Raw genomic sequence first — 20510 nt, forward strand, 5'->3', positions numbered from 1 at the left:
CCGGCCCCGCCGCTGCCATCGGTGCTGAGCCCCGCCGCTGTCATCGGTGCTGAGCCCCGGCCCCGGCCCCGCCGCTGCCATCGGTGCTGAGCCCGGCCCCGCCGCTGCCATCGGTGCTGAGCCCCGGCCCCGCCGCTGTCATCGGTGCTGAGCCCGGCCCCGCCGCTGCCATCGGTGCTGAGCCCGGCCCCGCCGCTGCCATCGGTGCTGAGCCCGGCCCCGCCGCTGCCATCGGTGCTGAGCCCCGGCCCCGCCGCTGCCCGCGGTGCTGAGCCCCGGCCCCGCCGCTGCCCGCGGTGCTGAGCCCCGGCCCCGCCGCTGCCGCGGTGCTGAGCCCCGAGATCAATGCTGGGGAAACTCTGGAGCACCCGGCAGCGTCCCTGTGCAGGGTACGAGGGACCTCTGGTGGAAGCAGATTCCAGTGGCAGATAAACATTCATATCCTCATTTATTCCTCTAATTAAAGGAGCCAAACCCCTTTAATCCATGAAATGTCAGTGTCTAACCCACTATTCCAACTCACTTTATCCTCCTGCTCTCCGGTTCCCAACTAAAAATAAAGCCGTGCCCTTAGGAATATTTTATTAAATTCTGTCGAGCGCCACGTCCCAAAATAAACCTGCTGGAAACAGCTTCACTTTGGGCCTGGATCAACACTTGGATCAACACTGGAAAGAGTCAAATTATCCCCAAAATTCCAAGACCAGAGTTTTCAGTGTGGAGGAGGGAGACACTTCTTGCACCACACAGCAGGGCAGTCCCTGCTCCTGGAATTCCTGAATTATTCCATGTGCTCCAGTCTGCAATTCCCCCAAATCTTGTCTTCTGTCACAAAGCTGAAGACAACATCTCCAGACTCTATTTATTTATTTATCGAGCTAAAAATTCCAATTCTGAGTCAGTCGCAGAGCTATTTGTACTCCAGAAGTGGGATCTGTATTTGGGGTTTATTTAGGGTCACCTTAAAAAGAGAAATGCAGCCTCCAGCCACTGATCGAGGTGGAATATTTCTTCAAAAATTAAATTTCATTTTGGTCCCCTAAATCAACTTCTCAAAGTCTCTTTCAGCCTCTTTGTTTTAGTGTCTTTTTTGATAAAAATCAACCAACAAAACAAAACCAAAAATCAACCAAGAAACCACATTTCTCTACCTGAAAAGCACCACAATTTGAGTTTTTTTGGGGAACACAATATCCTAAACACAGGGGACACAAGACCCCTTGGAAGCACCTTTTTACCAGCAAGAACACCTCCCAAATCTGCTGAATTCCAGGTCAGATACCCACAGCCACACATCCTGACGAGCCTACGAGAGCAATCTCTGCCTGGAGGTCATTTGGGACAGCAAAAATTCCCTTTTTAACCCGTTGCCAACCCCGTGAACCCACAACTGAGCTTTCACTTCTCCCCAAGCCCGGAAAGGAAGGCACGAAGGAGAAGGAGGAATTGCAGCCGGACTCACGGGGATGCTGCTGTCGGAGAAGGTGCTCATGCTGACAGACCTGCTCGTCTTGCCCGAGGCCGGCGACGTTGGGGACCTTGGGGACATTGAGGACATTGAGGACATTGAGGACATTGAGGACAGGCTCTCCTTGTCCCGCAGCTCCGGGGATGGGGACAGGTCCTGGTGCTGCAGGTGCTCAGGCCGTGCTCGCTGGATGCTGAGGGAACAAAGGATTTCAGTCCAGATCCCCGGCTCGAACCGTTGGGCCTGGGGGGTTCCTGTGCTTGTTTTCCTGTCTGGATAAGGATCTCGTGGAACTACCTCTGCAGGCTTTGTGTAAGGCACCGCTGGGATAATTTCAGATATTTATTAAGGAGAATCAGGGAATTCTCCTTAATGTGGTTTGGGTGGTTTAGGAGTGGTTTAGGTTGGAAAGGACCTTAAAGATGATCTGGTTCCAAACTTTTACCGCGTTACTCAGAGTCCAACCCAATCCCCAAACCCATGGAAGTATTTTCGGAACTCAGAATTTCTCCTACATTCCACAATCAAAATAAAAATATCCATTTGGCCACTTAAAGGAATTAACAACCTTCTGCACCTTATTTTTATACCACATTTCAGATTAGAATTCAGATATGACTGGAATTTGAGAGCCAGAAGAGTATAATGGAATTATGGAATCCCAGAATGGCTTAGGGTGGAAAATGTCATCGCATTCCATCCTCTGTCATGGGCAGGGACAATTTCCACTATCCCACGTTGCTCCAAACCCCATCCAACCTGGCCTGGAACGATTCCAGCATCCATAACTTCTCTGCAGGATTATCTCCTTGTAGAATTTTTAAGCAATTGAGGGTTTATTCACTGGGATGAGCAATATTTACATATTTTTATATCTATATCTATCTATAGCTATCTATATCTATATCTATATCTATATCTATATCTATATCTATATCTATATCTATATCTATATCTATATCTATATCTATATCTATATCTATCTATATCATCTATATCTATATTTATAGCTATATCTATATCTATATCTATATCTATCTATTTGTTTTAAAGCTGGAGAACAGACTGAGCTTAAGTCATAATTACTCTCCTGGAAAGCTCCCTGAAAATGGATTCTTTTATCTGGCTTTTATCTGCATGACTAAAAGCTTAGAAGACACTGGATTTTAATTTGAAACTTCATGTCCTTTTAATATTTTAATATGCATTAATATTTGAATGGGCTGTAAGTGAGGCAGTGTTTTCTAGATGGAGGCAATTCCTGCACCAGGCCTGGAAGATCCATGCTGGGAGAGGCTCCAAAAGGAATCCTGGAGTCTAATAAATATGTGGGGAAGTTTAATTATTCAAAATCAAGACTGACATCAGGGGAAACTCTGTTTCATGTCATGTATAACAAAATTTAAAATTATTCTATAATTCAAAGAGAGGATTGATTTCGGACATGAGGAAAGATTTTTTTTTTTCCTATGAGGGTGGTGGGGGGAGATTCCCCATCCCTAAAAACACCCCAAACAGCCTGACACCCTGTCCTAATTGAAGCCAGCCAATCAGGGCTGGACTCAAAGGTCCTTAAAGGTAATTTCCAACCCGGACCATTCCATGATTCCCTGGTTTGGAAGTTCAGAGCTCATTCCCGGAGCCCGGGCGTGCATCCCTCCCTCCCCACGGGGCGCTAGGTGCAGCGTGTGCCTCGGCTGAGCCCGCTCCCCCAGGAATTCCCTCCTCTCCCGAGCCCAGGGCTCTGCTGCACCCCCAGAGCGGCAATTCCGCACTTCCAGGGCCTCTCCTTCCAGGGAATCCCTGGGGAAATGATGCCGGATGGGAAAATCGGCACAGAAAAGGCTCCGTGCTGCTCTTCCCTCCTCTGGCTTCTCTGCACACGCGGAAAAATCCAGCAGATTCCCAAATGTTCTTTAGTGACACAGAGGAAATGACAAAATGAGCGCAACACTGATGTTTAAGAGCTGGAACTCGGTGTAAAGGGAATCCGTGTGATTCTGTGATTCAGCCCGGGATGGTTCAGTGGGAAGGGAATGGAAATCCCACCCCATCCCACCCTGCCACGGCAGGGACACCTCCACTGTCCCAGGTGCTCCAAGCCCAATGTCCAACCTGGCCTTGGGCACTGCCAGGGATCCAGGGGCAGCCACGGCTGCTCTGGAATTGCATCCCAGCCAGGAATTCCCAGTTCCAAATCTCCCACCCATCCCTGCCCTCTGGCACTGGGAGCCATTCCCTGGGTCCTGTCCCAGCCAGGAATTCCCAGTTCCCAATCTCCCACTCATCCCTGCCCCCTACAGCTGCTCTGGGAATTCCATCCCAGCCAGGAATTCCCAATTCCCAATCTCCCACCCATCCCTGCCCTGTGGCACTGGGAGCCATTCCCTGTGTCTCATCCCAGCCAGGAATTCCCAATTCCCAATCTCCCACCCAGCCCTGCCCTGTGGCACTGGGAGCCATTCCCTGTGTCCTGTCCCTCCACCCCTTGTCCCAAATCCCTCCCCCAGCTCTCCTGGAGCCCCTTCAGGCACTGGAAGGCCACAATTTGTTCACCTTGGATCCTTCTCTTTTTTCCAGGCTGAACAACCCCAATTTTCCCAGCTCCACATTCTTAAACATAGAGAATTCAATAATTTGTTAATTGGAAGCTCTTTTATCCAGTTACACAGAAATCCAGGATGGATCCAGTGTGGATCCTGCAGCTTGGGAATTGGACACCCCAGCTGCATCCCAAGGCAGGCCCAACACTTTTCCTTACTCACATTTTCACTTTGGATTCCAAGGGCTGGAGGTTGATAGGATATTCCTGGATATTATTTTCTTCATCCATGGCGAGCTGATGGCTACAGAAAGAAAAGGAAATGAGGTTAACGTGTTCCAGCCTGACATTCCTGCAACCCTGTGAATGAATTCCCTAATCTGGACAAGAACAAACTAGAGCTGCTGATCAGAAGGTGTTGCTGTCTTTGGAGGAAGTTATCTGGACCTCTGTGTCCACTCCCAATAAAAAATGGGAATTTGGACCCAGTTTTCCAGTGGGAGCCTGCCTGAATCCCTGTTTTAAATCTCCCAGCTGCCACAGCTCCAGGGACAGGCACAGCTAGCAAAAGAGCTGCTGTAAATAATAAAAAAAAACCCAAACCCTGGTAGATCTAACAGATATTCCTGCTAAATTAACTTCCACCCCCACGGCCACGCTGGAAAGGCTGGAGAGGGAAATGGGAAGGAACAATGGGAATGCTGGCAGCAAATGAGTTACAGCAGCAGAAGCCACGTGGGGGTGAGGAATAAATTCTTTGTAAGAAATGATGGCAGAGGAGTTGCTGCTGGGAACGGATGGCTCGAAGGAAGCAATTTGAAAATGTTGGAATATCCAAATCCAGTGTCTGGGAACACTGCCCTGGGTGGGAGCAGCAGCATGGATTGAATGGCAGCTCTTGGCACGGAAATTTGGGAGATCAGACCCCAACCTGTGGAGTTATTTGGAGACTTAACTGGGCACTCAGTGATATCATTGCCAGCCATTGCCCTCTTGTAACTAGAAAGAGAGATTCTTAATGGGAGAAAGGCAAAATTTGGGATATTGTCTGTGACAAAGAGGATCCCTCAGCAAAGGTTTCACACCTTGGAAAATCCATTTCACTTTCTCATGGCTGAGATATTTTGGAAAAGGCACATTTACCTTTGGAGCGAGTCTTTGCCATCATTGACCTGTTCCAGGGTGTGCTGGAGCCTCCTGAGTTCTTCCTGCAAGGAGAAAGAGGAAAAAAAAATCATTATTTTTCTGGGAAGCCCTTGGAGATTTCCTCTCAGCCTCAAGACAAAGCAAGTTTTGAGTCAACCCCAAATCAAAACAATCCCTCAAGTGACACCTGTGAGATTTTAAACTTAGAAATGACAATGGTAACAATAACAATGACAAAGAAACCAATATTTTATTGGTAATCCAGCACAAGTTCAACAGGAACTATCAGAGCTACAAAAATGATACACAGAGTAAAAGAGGGAAGTTTTCTTTCACTTCTTGGGTATCTTTAATTCCAGAGATGCTCCTGGGAATCTTTGTTCTGCAATCAAAACCTATTCAGGCTCTTAATGAAGAGATTGCCAGCCTGCACCAGTTCCTGTTCCAGCAGTTTAGTGTGGCAGATGTGGAGCTGGGAATCCCCACATCCATGGTAATTCCCAGGAAAAATCCATCCCTGGCATCCAGCACAGAGGTTTGGCTTAAAAAATGGAATTCTTCTGAGGCACAGCTCAGTTCAGAGACAGCCACACAATCTTTCCTTCTCCCACATTTTCCCTCCGGCAGTTTTTCCGGCCTCCTCCAGAGGTGGGTACAGTAATTTAGAATGTGAAAACAATTTGCAGTTGACTTTATCTGTAGCTCAGTGTGCCAGAAGCTGCCTGACTCCCACAAATCACTCCTGGTGTTTGACATCGTTTTCCATTAAGCCCGGGGTGAAGACTGAACGGAGAACACAAAAGCACCAGGCAGAATTGGTTGTGATGGTTTTGACGATCCCGAATGGAACATCGCTGGGCAGGGCCTCTAAAAGCTGGGCTACAGGGCAGCTCGGGAAGGGGCACAGCCAAGTTTGCTTCATCGGGAAGAGGAGGAGACAGGAAATCGATCCTAATTCCAGCTGGCCCTCATTAACCGTGGCACATCGATCGGCGCTCCTCGCAGAGGGGTTCCTGGGATTGATGGGATTTGTGGGATTGATGGGATTTATGGAGCTGCCCGTGGTGCTGAGCCCTGGGATGCTGCAGGGACACTGCGGGGACAGGGACAGCCAGGATGGTGCCACCCCCAGCTCCACCTCCTGCAGAGTGACCCAGCTCCAGGGAATTCCAGTGGAAGGGATCCACGCTCCTGTTGGAGCCCAGGATGAGTTACGGTGCCTCTCTGAGCCCGGATAAAACAAACATACTGTGAAAATTCCTGGGCTTTTCTTTTTCCTCCTTCTGCTGGATACAGATGTGGGATTGGGCAGCTCCAGACACGGAGACACTGAGGGAAGAAATCCAGGAAAGCTTGAGGAGCACATTCACAGCAACCTGGAGTGTCTTTTCCTAGTCTTTAACGTGCTCATCGCATTTATCCATTAATTATTTTTTTATTTTGAGCATACCCAGCATCCTGGGGTTTGTTCATGTTATATTTTTTTTCATTTTTTAATTACTTTAATTGCATGACACACTTGAGCCTGGATTACTTTGGAGAGGAAGACGAGGAGATTGGAATGCAGCAGGATGAATTCCAGCATGGCAGGGAGGAAAGGCAAGGGAAATCTCACATGACAGATCCATTTCTGAATTCCCAGGGCAGGGGTTTTCCCCAGAAAAAGCAGGGAGCTCTTTTTAGAGCCCCTGAGCCTCTTAATTTTAGTGACAACAATAGAAGAGTGTTTGAAAACGGAAAGGAAATCTATTAATCCAATTTTCAGCGTGGGGGAATGTCTGTAATCCTCAAAAAAGAGGGATGAACTAGTTTGGGAATCAGAAATTTCCTGTAAAAAGCAACAATCCCATCAATGAAAAAAAAATTATTTCTACAGTATTTTCTTCCTGGGGTTTTAGGAGGAAACCTGAGGGGTCTGGAGGTGGAGGAGGTTCAGGGGGGACCTTGTGGCTCTGCACAAGTCCCTGGAGGGAGGGGACAGTTGGGTTGGGACTGGGATCTGCCACCAGGGAACAGGACAGGAGCAGAGGGAATGTCCTCAGGCCGGGCCAGGGCAGGCTCAGGGTGGAACCAGCAGGAATTCGGAAATTTCAGCATGGAAGGGGAGCTCAGGCCTTGGAACTGGCCAGGAAGGTTGGAGTGCCCATCCCTGGAGGTGTCCCAGGAGTTCCTGGCTGTGGCACTCAGTGACCAGGTGGGGGTCGGGCACTGGTTGGATCCTGGAGGTTTTTCCAGCCTTGGTGATCCCAGGATTTTGAGATGTGCACAAATCACTGGAGAGAAGAAAAGCCCTGCCAAGCCTCCAGGTGAGCCAGCACGGACAGGGACGAGTCTCCGGAGCTGCAGCGACAGCGCCGCTCTCAGGAGGTTTCAATGCATCCCGGTGTGGCGGCCACCTTCACCTGGAGCAGGGAAACACCGCAGGGCTCCTCAGGAACACCGGGAGGGCTCCTCAGGAACACCGGGATGGCTCCTCAGGAACATCCACCCGCATGGCTCCTCAGGAACACCGGAGGGCTCCTCAGGAACACCGGAGGGCTCCTCAGGAACACCGGGTGGGCTCCTCAGGAACACCGGAGGGCTCCTCAGGAACACCGGGTGGGCTCCTCAGGAACATCCACCCGCATGGCTCCTCAGGAACACTGGGATGGCTCCTCAGGAACACCGGAGGGCTCCTCAGGAACACCGGAGGGCTCCTCAGGAACACCGGAGGGCTCCTCAGGAACACCGGAGGGCTCCTCAGGAACACCGGATGGCTTCTCAGGAACACTGGGATGGTTCCTCAGGAACACCGGGAGGGCTCCTCAGGAACACTGGATGGTTCCTCAAGAGCACTGGGATGGCTCCTCAGGAACACTGGGATGGTTCCTCAGGAACACCGGATGGCTCCTCAGGAACACCGAGATAGCTTCTCACAAACACTGGGATGGTTCCTCAGGAACACTGGATGGCTCCTCAGGAACACCAGGATAGCTTCTCACAAACACTGGGATGGCTCCTCAGGAACATCGGGTTGGCTCCACACCAACATCAGGGATAGCTCCACAGGAACACTGAGATGGCTCCTCAGGAACACCAGGATAGCTTCTCACAAACACTGGGATGGTTCCTCAGGAACACCGGATGGCTCCTCAGGAACACCAGATGGCTCCTCAGGAACACCGGATGGCTCCTCAGGAACACCAGGATAGCTTCTCACAAACACTGGGATGGCTCCTCAGGAACATTGGGTTGGCTCCACACCAACATCAGGGATAGCTCCACAGGAACACCAGAATGTCGGGATGGCTCCACACAAACATTGGGATGGCTCCTCCCAAACCTGAGCAGGGCCAGGAAACAGCGACAGCAGTGAGCCACAACTGCTCCTCCCCAAGTTGTGCCTCTGGTGCCCAGCAGCAGGAAAGGGCAAGGAAACTCAGCTGCAGGTGGGACTCGTCTCTCCTCCTCCTTCCCACCAAACCAGTCTGGAATTCCATGGCATGAGACTGCCCCCAGTGTCCATGGGATGTGGAGATGCTGCTCATGTTGGAGGCTAGTGGGGCATGGAACTCCAAAGAAGCCTTGGAGCACACACTGAAGTTCATCCCAGTCCTGGATCTCTTTTCCCAACCTGGATTTGTTTTCCCAGCCTGGATTTGTTTTCCCAACCTGGATGTCTTTTCCCAACCTGGATCTCTTTTCCCAACCTGGATCTCTTTTCCCAACTTGGATCTGTTTTTCCAACCTGGATCTGTTTTCCCAACCTGGATTTGTTTTCCCAACCTGGATCTCTTTTCCCAACTTGGATCTGTTTTCCCAACTTGGATCTGTTTTCCCAACCCGGATCTGTTTTCCCAACCTGGATCTCTTTTCCCAACTTGGATGTTTTTCCAACCTGGATCTGTTTTCCCAACCCAGATCTGTTTTCCCAACCTGGATCTCTTTTCCCAACCCGGATCTGTTTTCCCAATTTGGATCTGTTTTCCCAACCCGGATCTCTTTTCCCAACTTGGATCTCTTTTCCCAACTTGGATCTCTTTTCCCAACCTGGATCTCTTTTCCCAACCCAGATCTGTTTTCCCAACCTGGATCTCTTTTCCCAACCCGGATCTCTTTTCCCAACCCTATCTAACACACCTTAACCTGAGCAGGGTTCAAGTGGCAGCTGAAACAGAAGGCTTTGAACTGGGCCTTAAACCCCATCTCATTCCACCACCTGCCAGGAGCAGGGACACTTCCACAGCCTGGGGTGCTCCTGCTAATCCGACCCAGGGGTTGGGGTGCACAGGACCCCTAAAATCAACCCCGAGCTAAAATAACAAACTCTTTTCCCTTGGAGTCCCACTCCAAAGCCGAAGCAGAACCAGGACATCATTCCCAAGGTTTCTCCGCTCCTCAGTTTCCCCATTCCCTCTCCCTCAGCCTGGTGCTGTGGGAAGCTCTGGGAATTCAGCACAGAGCAGGTTCTGGATGTTTGGCTGACAGAGTCCCCCAGCATCCAGCAGGGCTTTGGGATAAGGGGCATCCCAGGAAAACCTGAAAGGCAAACAAAGAAGAGCAGCACGGGGAGCCCTGAGATGGAAACTGGTCACATTCAATCTGGGCAAGCAAAGAGCTCCACTGGGTATGAATAATTCACAAACAGCCTCAGACAAATGATCTCAGGTCCTGAAGGAAATGGGAAAACCTCTGGAGGCTGCAGCTCTTTTTATTCCTGCCTGCTTCCTGCTGAATGCTGTTTTCTCTGGGGTTATTTTTTAGTCTTTAAAAAAAAATATATATATATGGATATCTAAGCAGTTAGCCTGCATGTTCAGAGAACACAGCAGACCCCAGAGAAATCCTTTCATTTTATTTTCATCTCTGGCTGCTGAATTATTCATTAACAGGGATCACGCAATGGGGGGAAAATTAAAAATTGGCAAATTAGTTTTCATTTGTTGATGTTAATTATTTAGTGTTCTTCCCTTTTATTAGTGGAAACACAGAGGGGGATTAGTCTTGTTCTGGCACTCCGAGTTTGCTCCCCAGACAACTCCCAAATTAGCATTGCTGTGGCTACTTCTGTGGAAAATCCGTGAGAATGTGACTCCAGGGCTGAGATGCTGGGGCAGAGCTGGATTTCAGAATTCCAGAGAAACTTCTGGATATTTTTCCACAGCACTTTGTAAAAAAAACAGGCAGGTGAGGCTTTATTTCCAGATATCACCCCAGCCACGGCATTAATGGAGATTCCATTAATTAATCCCCCTGAGCTCAGCCACAAGCACCCAACATTCCCATCAAGCTCATTCTAAGAAAGAAATATCCTGATATTTAATGGGCAGTGGGAATGGAATTGTCTCTGGAGCAATTTGGTTTGGATTTTGCAGCCTCGCTGCCCTGAAGAGCAAGAGGCAGGAGAAGTTAATCACAAATGCTGGAGGCAGACAAAAACTGAGCTTTGCCTCCCAAATCTCCAGCTCTCCCAAATCCTGCTCCTCAGCTCACAGCAGCTGCCAGGAGAACTCGTTCAACACCTCATCCCATTTTGCTTCCTTCTCATTTCTGGGGCTGCTCCATCCTGAAAAGCTGGAAAAGCTTTGATTCCTCCCAGCTTTTCTACCCAGGCAGCCACACCTCTCCCAGGCTCAACTCTGATTTTTCTGAAATACTCTCCAAATGAAAGCTGCCACTCTTTTATATAAATAGATACAAAATAATAATAAAATAATGATTAAAACCCTGCTTGGCTTTGTGGGAGTCCCCATTACAACCAAGCAACACCTATTTCAAGTTTTTTAACAAGTTCCTGAGAGATAAAACTGCTCCTGGTGCTGCTCAGCTGAGAGCCTGAGAGCAAATAATCCCAGCTGAGCCTTTCCAGGGAAGTTCAATTCTTCAATCACAGAGCCAAAATCCCAGTTTTCTGCAGCAGCTGATCCTGCTCCACTGCTGGAAAATGTGAAGGTGACCCCAGGACCTGCAGCATCCTCAGTTAATTCAGGTGGGGTCAGCTTATAATGAACTGAATTAAGGAATATTGGCTTGATTGTGTTGTTCAGTCTGCCCTCCCTGGCTGAGGTTTGTGGTGCCTCCCTGCAGAGGGAAGGGGCCTTTTCCCAGTCCCACTTTCCTGCACACACACATCCCTAGGAGGATTTCAGAGGCAGATCCACCAGGACAGGAAATTAAAGGTTTCAGCTCCCAGACATCACAAGATCAGATCAAAACCAAATCGAATCCCAGCGTTCACAAACAAAACCTGGGATAATGAAAGGAGGCCCTGGCCGCGGGGAGGGGTGGAATTACATCAGCTTTGTTGCCCTTCCAGGACCTTCTTCCAAACTAAACCAAAATGCTGCATAATTGTTCAGGGTAAAAGAAGCCCAAAAGTGACAAAACCCCCCGTCCCTCACTGCCTGCTCTCCCTGCAGCCTCTGCCAGGAAGGAGCCTCTGCTTTGGGTTTCCAAGACAAAAACTGAATTCAAAAGTCAGAAAGGAAAAGGACAAGAGTCTTCCTTTGAAATGTCTCCATCCAAGGGACAGAAAGGACACAAACTCAATCCACCAGAGCTTTGAACTTCTCTGCCATCCCAAAGCAAGGCAGAGCCCCTGGGCTCGCCCACGGCAGCATCTCACTGATTCAATCTCTTCTTTTCCAGCTGCTCTTGGAACACTTTTCATTCTCAAAGTTCACAGGGACACCAAAGACCTTTCAAAGCCAAGCCCGAGAGTGAAACATCCCATTTTTACCAGGTTTAATGCTACAGGAATGTCAGGAACACCACGGAAACAGCACACAACCACTGCCGAGCTGCACCGGGGTCACAGGAGTGAACTTCATCAACTGAAAAGCAGCAGAAAAGGTCAAACAGGCACCCGGAGTCCATCCCTGTGTGTTCTGTGTGTGTGGAGGGGTGAGGGGGAAGCTGGGAGGAATGTTCTGGAAATGTTGGAGCTGCTGCTTTAATGCTCTGCTTGGACCTCTGGCAGCTGCAGCATTCACAGGAGGGATCTGTCACGATCTGGCTTTAAAAAATACCAATGTTGGTGCTGGGTGTTCTCCTGCTGCCTTTGTCAGGGATTGCTGGAGCTGGTAAAGGTCAGATTGCAGGAAAGGTTTCCAGGGAGAGCAGCTCTGGCTGTGGGAGGAAAGGGCAGCTGGGTGATCTTTGTGAGCTGGGTGAGGCAGGCAAAGCTCAGCGCTGGAAATGCTGCAGGGATGCTTTGGCTGCTGGGGTGTTTGGGGAATTCCTGGCGTGGGAAGGCATTCCACCCCTTCCATCCCTGTGCCAGGCTCTCCGGTGGGACACGGAGCTGGGATGGGGGAATTTGAGGCACAGGGCACACCATGCCATGTAAAGCATTAAAACCACCATGAGATATCAGCCCTAAATTTAGGGATTAAGCCCAGGAGTATCAATTGGGTCTCTGATTCAGTGACCACTTCCTTGCTGGAAAATACATTTTTATAGGCAGAAAACACCAAAGCACCAGGACTGCAGAGCTGTACCATCCCAATCTGAGGAACTCCCGAGAGCCAAACCCTCCTCCTGGAGAATCTCAGGATGGTTTGGGTTGGAGGGACCTTAAAGCCCATCCAATTCCACATGGGACACCTCCCACTGTCCCAGGCTGCTCCAAGCCCTGTCTAGCCTGGCCTTGGCACTGCCAGGGATCCAGGGGCAGCCCCAGCTGCTCTGGAAATCCCATCCCAGCCCTCCCCACCCTCCCAGGCAGGAATTCCTTCCCAATCTCCCATCAACCAGCACAGCTCCATGGAAAGAGGAAAAGCACTCCCAGCTTAGTTATGAGGATGATGAGCAAAAATAAACCAGCACTGAAGCGTTCCTTCCTCCATCACACAAATAATTAGGAATGCACAGGGCTGTGTGATGCTTTTTAAATAGGATCTCGTGCTGCTTGTGGGAATACAATTCCACAGCAATAGTTTATCCTGGGAAGTCAGCTCAGTGGGGTTATAGCATGCCAAGTTGAAATGGGAACCATTTGTTTTGTGTCTGCATTGCAGCAGGAGCCGGCAGGGTTTTTATGGAGCATCCCTGACAGCCTCCAACTGTTATTTTTCCAAATGAACGCCGTGCCTATGGAGTTAATGGGAGCGCAGGCAGCAAGGGGTCTCTCCACAGCCTGGATCCTTTGCAGGAGCAGAGAATAAAATCTGACAAAGCTTTCTGTAATTACTGCTCTGCTTCTCGGGCTGTCACCACAGGCACCCCGTGCTGCTCTCTGACAAAGGACACGGCGCCACTGCTGCTCCCCAAACTGAGGGCACAGAAAGGGGACACCCGGAGGGGGCTTGGGAAACCCAGAGGTTTTAGATTCGTGAGGAGGTGGGGAGCCCACCTCTGCCTTTCCAGGGAGTTCCACAAGTCCTTGACCCCACCAACATTAATTTCTGGAGTGGGCTCTGAGAGTTTTACCTGAGGACATCCTGGGGGACAAGGAAAGGCAATTCCTGCTCACAAAGAGGTGGATTGCCCCAAAAATTCACCCCAGAGGTGATGTAACTCCAAGGTGCACATTCCTCCTGCCACAGGAGCTCTGGCTTTGGGAGAGGAGTCACACAAGTCTGTCTGATGGAAAAGAAAGAATCCTGGAATATCCTCAGCTGGAAGGGACCTGGAGGATCATCCAGCCCAGCCCTGGCCCTGCACAGACACCCCAAAAATCAATCCCACCCTGGGCATCCCTGGCAGTGCTGTCCCAGCACTCCTGGAGCTCTGGCAGCTTTGGGAGTGTGCCCATTCCCTGGGCAGTGCCCAGCACCCTCTGGGGGAAGAACCCTTCCCTGATTTCCAACTCTAGAGAAGTAGCAAATCCTGCATCCTTCACCTCTCTAATTCCTATTTATTACATAAATATTCCATGTTGGATGGCTCCAGGACTTTATCCTGTGCCCCAGAATTTCCAGGCCACGTCTCCTCTCTCAACCTCACCCTTTCCCTGCTGACCCCTGCCCACCTCCAGCTCTGGATGTGCCACCCTTCCCTTGGGCTCTTCCCTCCTAACCTGCATTTGATCCCTCCTGGATAACAAGGAATTCTTCCAGCTCCAAAGCACCTTTAAACAAGTATTTTGCCCCTACTTATTAATCTGGTTGCTACAGAACAGCAGCTTTGCCACTGGACTGGAGCAGGGGAATCCATTTCCCAGGAGCAGCTTGTTTTTATTCCATCAGCTCTCCCTTCCCAATGATGCCTTGTCCCTCGCCTTGCCCCGACAGATTTTTGCATGCAGAACTTTTTCCAGATGGCAGATTCGGTGCAGACAGAAATTTGCATAATTTAAATCTGCTTCCTGGCATAAATTACAGCACAACACAGCACAGACTTTAATTCCCAGCTCCTCACAGCCAGGGCTGGGCAGTGCCCAGGAATTGCAGGTGACTCTGGAAAACCCATGGCACGGGGGAAGAGCTGAAATCAGAAAGATTTCCTCATGGAAGTGCTAATTCCCAGGGGAATGTGCTCCAAAGTGCAGCATTCCAGGGAACTCCAGGAGCTGCTCTGGGGTGAGAAGGTCAAGGAGAGCTCCTGGTGAGAAAATTGGATTTTCCTACAAGGACAAACACAACTTTGGGGGTGCTCCAGGAAGGCTGAGCCAAATCCATGGTCAGTGAATCTCTTTGCTCACTTTGCAGTCCCCAGCAGCCGGGCTGAGGTGGAGTCACCTCTCTGGGATTCACTGATCCCAAACGTGTGGCCCCAACAGGGGCCTCCTGCCCAAAATGAACGATCCACCTTCCAGAGGCCCCAGCTCACACCAAACACAACTTTCTGTCCCAAAATACACCCGGGAACAACGGAGGCATGGAAGCACTCGGGACAGAAACGTGCTGGCAAACACAGAATGCAAACGGATCCCTCTTGCAGAGAGCCCCACGAGAGAAGCCTGAACCCCAAAATAATCCCACTACAACACACACACTGCCCAGAGCCTTGCTCCATCGCTTTGGTGCCACGTTCCCAGCCTTGGCACCTGCACTGCACTGGGGCTGCCCAGGAGTGAACACCCCTCTGTCCATGTGGCACGGGCACAATGGGCCCCAACCCTACAGTCTGCAGCCATCTGGGATGCTGAAAACAGCAAGAAACTCAAAAAGGGCTTTTGATCTGCCAGCACCCCGAGCAAGCCAATGTCTTCAAACATTCGTGTGTTTATGTCTCAATTAATGCAGTTTCATTTCTGCCCCAAGTGTTTGCAGCCTTCTCTCCCCTTTAGAGGAGCATTAATTCTGCCACTCCCCAAGTCCTGAGTCTGGGCTCCCTGAGCCCCATTTCCACTGTTCAGAAATGTCCCATGCTAAATTCCTTAATTCCTTCATTCCATTATTTGTGGGGTTGTTTCAGGCTCCACAAGGCTGAGGCCACTTCATCCCCAGGCAGGGAGCACCTCCATCCCCTCATGAAGTCACCATGAAATTCCACTCAATCAAGGCCATGTTTTCAATTAAAATTGGCCTTGGAATATTCACAGGCTGCTCCCGGTGCAATTCCTTGCCCCCAGCTCGGTGTGGATGTGTTTGCTCCGTCCTGATGGTGAATTCCCATCAACTTTCTGCCAGGGAAAAATCCCAGAGGCTCCTCAGTGGGGATCACACCCACCACCCTCAGGCCTCTGCTGCACTTTTAATTACAGCACTCAGGATCCTTCCTTCAAATCCTAAACCCGAGGAGAGAGGAGCTTGCATTTGCACAGCATCCATGAAATTCCCTGCTCCAGTGACACCCATGTGCTGCTGTTTCTCTCCCAAGGCAGAGATTCCCTCTCTTTCCTTTTTCCATGGAAGATGAGTTTGCCCAAAGTCACAATCACTTTAAAAGCAGCTGTGTTTTGTGCCCACACTGAATTGTAAGGATCATTTTCCATCAGCAGCTGTGCTTGTAAATGGAAAATTCAGGTTAGTTTTGCCTGGGATACACTGCAGTTTGAACACTGGTTTAATGTAATTATACCCAATTTGGGTCTTTATTTCTAGGTGTAATCAGATCCCATTTCCAGCAGAACTTTGGGATGAGGGGTTTGACACAAATCAGCTGCTGAAGCCTGGCCTAAAACAATCCTGAGAGGGGCTTACACAGACACCTCCCCCACTTAGGCTGAGCCTAAACCCCACCAGCATTCCCAGATTCCTTTGGCTTCTCTCCCTGTGCAAGGGGACATTTTCCATCAGGATTCCAAATCAATGCCCACACAACCACGTCACTGTCCATGGAAAATTCCCTTCAGGCACTGCTGGCCCCATGGGATCCCTCAGGGAGAGAAGGAAAGGATGGGATAAAAACTTGGGATGTTTTGTGAGAGGGAAAACAAGACAGGAGACGAGCTAAAATCCCCCTGAATTTCAGGCACCTGGAGAATGTACCACTCCACACTTCTCATCTGTTATCAGCACCTAAAAACCACTTTAAATACCTGATCATTGAAGGAATTGAAAGGATTAACAGGAAATTAATTAATGAATGACCCTCTCTGTGTCTTTCTGAAAGCAGCTGCTCCACATTGTTTTTAAAAGGCACCAAGTTGAACATTCTCCAACTGCTTTTTAATAAATGTAAATAATATTCCAAAGCAGGGACGAAATGCCAGCAGTTGAGGGGTGGCTGAGCCATCCACGGCATGTAAATGAATTCCCTGCCTGGATATCAGGATGTGGATGTGCAGCCTTCAGGAATTAAATGAGCCCAACTTGCACAGCTTGTAAAGAGCTTCCCAGAGCTCCCAAAAATCCCTTTTATTATTTATGTGGGACGAGCAGAGGAGCAGCAAGGGGGGAGAGTTGCAGGTGACACCAGGAGTCAGTGAAACCTGACAGAAAATGCTGCATTTTGGTGAAATCGAGGGCAAATAAATTAATCATGAACAAGGGAAATGCAACAAAAACACTGGAGGATGTAATTGGATTTACACACAAAAAGGAATGGCAGCATTCCTGCAACTGGGAGAGCAGATCCAGCTTCCTTCAGCAGGAATCATGGAATTATTAAAGCTGGGAAAGGCCTCAAGGCTATTCCTAAATCCAACAGAACTGCCTGGAAATCATCTCCCATTCCCAAGGGATGGGAGCTCCTCTCTCCCTTGCTCCCAACAGCTCAGCCTGGATCTTCCAGGGATCATCACTCACTGGCCCAGCTCAGGGTCAGAGGGGTTCCCAAATTCCCACTTTTCCCCAGTTTTCCTGTTTCCACTCTGGGACCAGCTCTGCTTCCACTCCCTTGGCATCCCTTTAGATGAGGGATTGTCCCAGTTCAATCTCCAGGTGTCCCAGAGAAAAGGGAGAGCTGAGAATTCCTTTTCCTCATGGAGATTTTCCCAGCTCCTGTTTTTCCCTCAAAACCCCTCTTCACACCCTTCAAAGGCTCCTACCTTGCTAAATGGGAATTTCCCCATTGTCCTGCTTAGAACCTGGGATGAGCAGAGCTGCCCAAACTCCAGCTGAACCCTGGATTAAGATCCTTGTTTTGGGAGACATTTCCATGTTTTCTCAGGGTGATTTTACTCTCTGTATTTACAGCCTGTATTTACACCCTGTAGTTACTCATCCAACCTGTTGTAGAGGATGAGCAGAGCTGCCCAAACTCCAGCTGAACCCTGGATTAAGATCCTTGTTTCAGGAGACATTTCCAAGTTTTCTCAGGGTGATTTTACTCTCTGTATTTACACCCTGTAGTTACTCATCCAACCTGTTGCAGAGGAGTGAGTTGGAAGTGAGGTCCCAGCCCCTGTTCTCAGGGGACAGCACAGAAATCTGGGACAACACCTGGAGGATTCTCCTGCCCACCTGAACCCGGGATGCTGCAATCAGGATTCCCAGCTGTAGAAAATACAGAATATTGGCTTTGCTGTGTTTTCCCAGCTGCAATCAGGGCACAGAAAACAGGAAAATTTCCCCTTCAGAGAGCTCATCCCAGTCAGTCTGTCTTTTATTCCTGCGTTTTCTTTGGCATCCAGGGAAATTGCTGGAAGTACAAACATTCCCTGGCATTTGATCTCTTCCCTGTATTTCAGGTCTGGAGGAGCTTTTGCACACAAAGCCAGGCTTTGGCCCCGGGGCACACAAAGCGTCTCCCTGGTTTTATTTGGATTCCAGGAATCCCCAAATTGCCACAGCAGGAGCCTGCAGGAGCCTCATGACAGAAAAATCTGAGTTTTAAGAGATTTAAAGCAGGGAAAGGACTCCAATTGTGTCTGTGCCTTGGAATACTCAGGGAAAGAAGGGAACAAAAATATTAGACACAATTCCAGAGGTTAGACAGTGCTGCGCTGGGAACATGAAGTAAATCCCAGCACCTACAGCTCAGGGAAATTCTTATGGATTTATTTTATTTATAGACCCCTCCAGAGCTTCTCCGGCCTTTTGGGAAGCTGAAAAACTTGAACCAGCAAAGGGAATCCGAATAAATTCAGCTCCAGGTAAGTGAGATATCCCTAATGCAGCCTTTTCATCCCTGTGCAATTTAACAAATGAGTTTCCAGTGTCTGGCAAGTTGTCTGGGAAAACAGAGGAGCTGGGATTAATTCCATCTCGGGAGAAATGAGAATTCAATATTTGCTGATTTCCAGCCACCCACTCTGGAGCTGGGAGCTGTGAAGGATCCATCAATCCCAACGTGTTCAGCCTCCTCCTCCCATGAGGAATGGGATGTGCAGGATGGATCCTCACCTGAGGGTCAGCTCCCTGCCCTTGGAATTCCTGAGGAACCAGCCCCAGCTCCCTGCCTTGCCTCCCAGTGTCTCTCCCTGCTTTATTTCCACCCTCTGGTGTTTGTATCACTCCCATCCATCACATCCCGATGGATAGCCTTGGAATGAGGCTTGGAAAAGCCTCGTGGGATGTCTGTGCCCTGGGAATGAGGTTTGGGGAAGCCTTGTGGGAATGAGGTTTGGGAAAGCCTCGTGGGAATGAGGTTTGGGAAAGCCTTGTGGGAATGAGGTTTGGGAAAGCCTCGTGGGATGTCTGTGCCCTGGGAATGAGGTTTGGGAAAGCCTCGTGGGATGTCTGTGCCCTGGGAATGAGGTTTGGGAAAGCCTCGTGGGATGTCTGTGCCCAGTGCAGACGGGATGGAGTTTGGGATGGAAGGAACCACCCTGTGGAAGCTGCTCCTGCTGGAATCTCTGCTCCAACGTGCTGGGAAGATCCTGGATGCCCAGCCCAGCCAGCCCTGCTACAGCTACTCCGACAAAACGCCACAATCAATCCGGCACCGGGGATTATCCCAGAGCCCGGACTGGCCCCGCAGCATTCCCGGGATGGCTTCGGCGGGAGCTTTCCCGTGTTGACAGCCAGCGGAGCTCTGGGCTCCAGGAGCCCCGCGTGGATCCGCTCGGAGCCGAAATCCCTGCGGAATGCCGAGCGCTGCTCCCCACGGGAAGCACAGCCAAGGTTTGCCCCCCATTAATTGCACAGCCAAAAGAAAAAAAAGGCTGCGAAATGCAGGGAAATCCTGCCACAGCAGCCCTGAGAATCCCTGGGAATCCTCAGGCGTCTTTTCCAAGCGCTGTTTGGAATTGTTATCAGCCGGAGATGATTCCCTCCTTCCCGAGCACGGGACCCAGCCTTAAATCCCCGTAATAAACTTACAGCACGTCAGGTCGCTCCAGCCGCTTTCTCCCGAGGCAAAAGTGCCGCCAGATCCCAGATTCCCTACGGAAATGTTCCTGCGCATCCCCGGCGATGCCACATCCGCGTCCCGCCGGGCAGCCCTCACCCCCCATCCCTTCCCCGAACATTCCCGGGGGAGCTGCTCCATCCCGGGGCTCCCGCAGCGCGGGGAGCCGGGGCCGGTTTTTTGGGAATTCAGTCCCTTACCAGCCGCATGCTGAAGTTTCCCGGGAAAAGGAGGCAGGAGCGCGGCTCCTCCGCCCGTGGAGCAGCGGGAGACGGGAGCGGCGCGCCGAGCTGAGCTCGCTCTGCAGGCACCAGGAAAACCTCCGAGAGAGGAGGGGAAAAATGGGAAGAGCCGGAGCGGGAGCGGGCAGCGAGAGGAGAAACCTCTGGCGCGGCTGGATCCGCAGCCGTGGGAATGGGAAATGCGGATTTACCGGCGGCGCCGGAGCCGCGCGGCTCCCGACGGGAACGGCGGGGCGGGAGTGCGCCGCGCAAGGAATGACATCCATATAGGGTCTGCTTCTGTGGCTTAAAATGCATTTTATTTCATGTTTTCTATTTATTTTCTATTCTCTATAATATATAGTATATAATATAGTATATATAATACATTAGATAAAATAAATACGATAGAATATATAGTATATAATATACATAATATATAATATATATAATATAATATAATATATATAATATATATAATATAATATATATAATATATATAATATAATATATATAATATAATATATATAATATA

General features: G+C 49.9%; 1 protein-coding gene across 1 annotated transcript; it reads right to left on the reverse strand.

Annotated features, from left to right (window-relative positions):
• Positions 1-910: 910 nt before the first annotated feature.
• On the reverse strand, positions 911-20248 carry IQCJ (IQ motif containing J). The gene is made up of 5 exons (XM_077785542.1): positions 19955-20248; positions 5154-5218; positions 4234-4314; positions 1463-1661; positions 911-961 (listed from the first exon to the last, which is right to left on the reverse strand). Exons 1-5 carry the CDS (start codon positions 19961-19963, stop codon positions 911-913), a joined length of 405 nt encoding a protein of 134 aa, XP_077641668.1. The 5' UTR covers positions 19964-20248.
• Positions 20249-20510: the final 262 nt, after the last annotated feature.

This window comes from Lonchura striata, chromosome 10 (assembly GCF_046129695.1).
Source record: "Lonchura striata isolate bLonStr1 chromosome 10, bLonStr1.mat, whole genome shotgun sequence".
Classification (NCBI taxonomy): domain Eukaryota; kingdom Metazoa; phylum Chordata; class Aves; order Passeriformes; family Estrildidae; genus Lonchura; species Lonchura striata.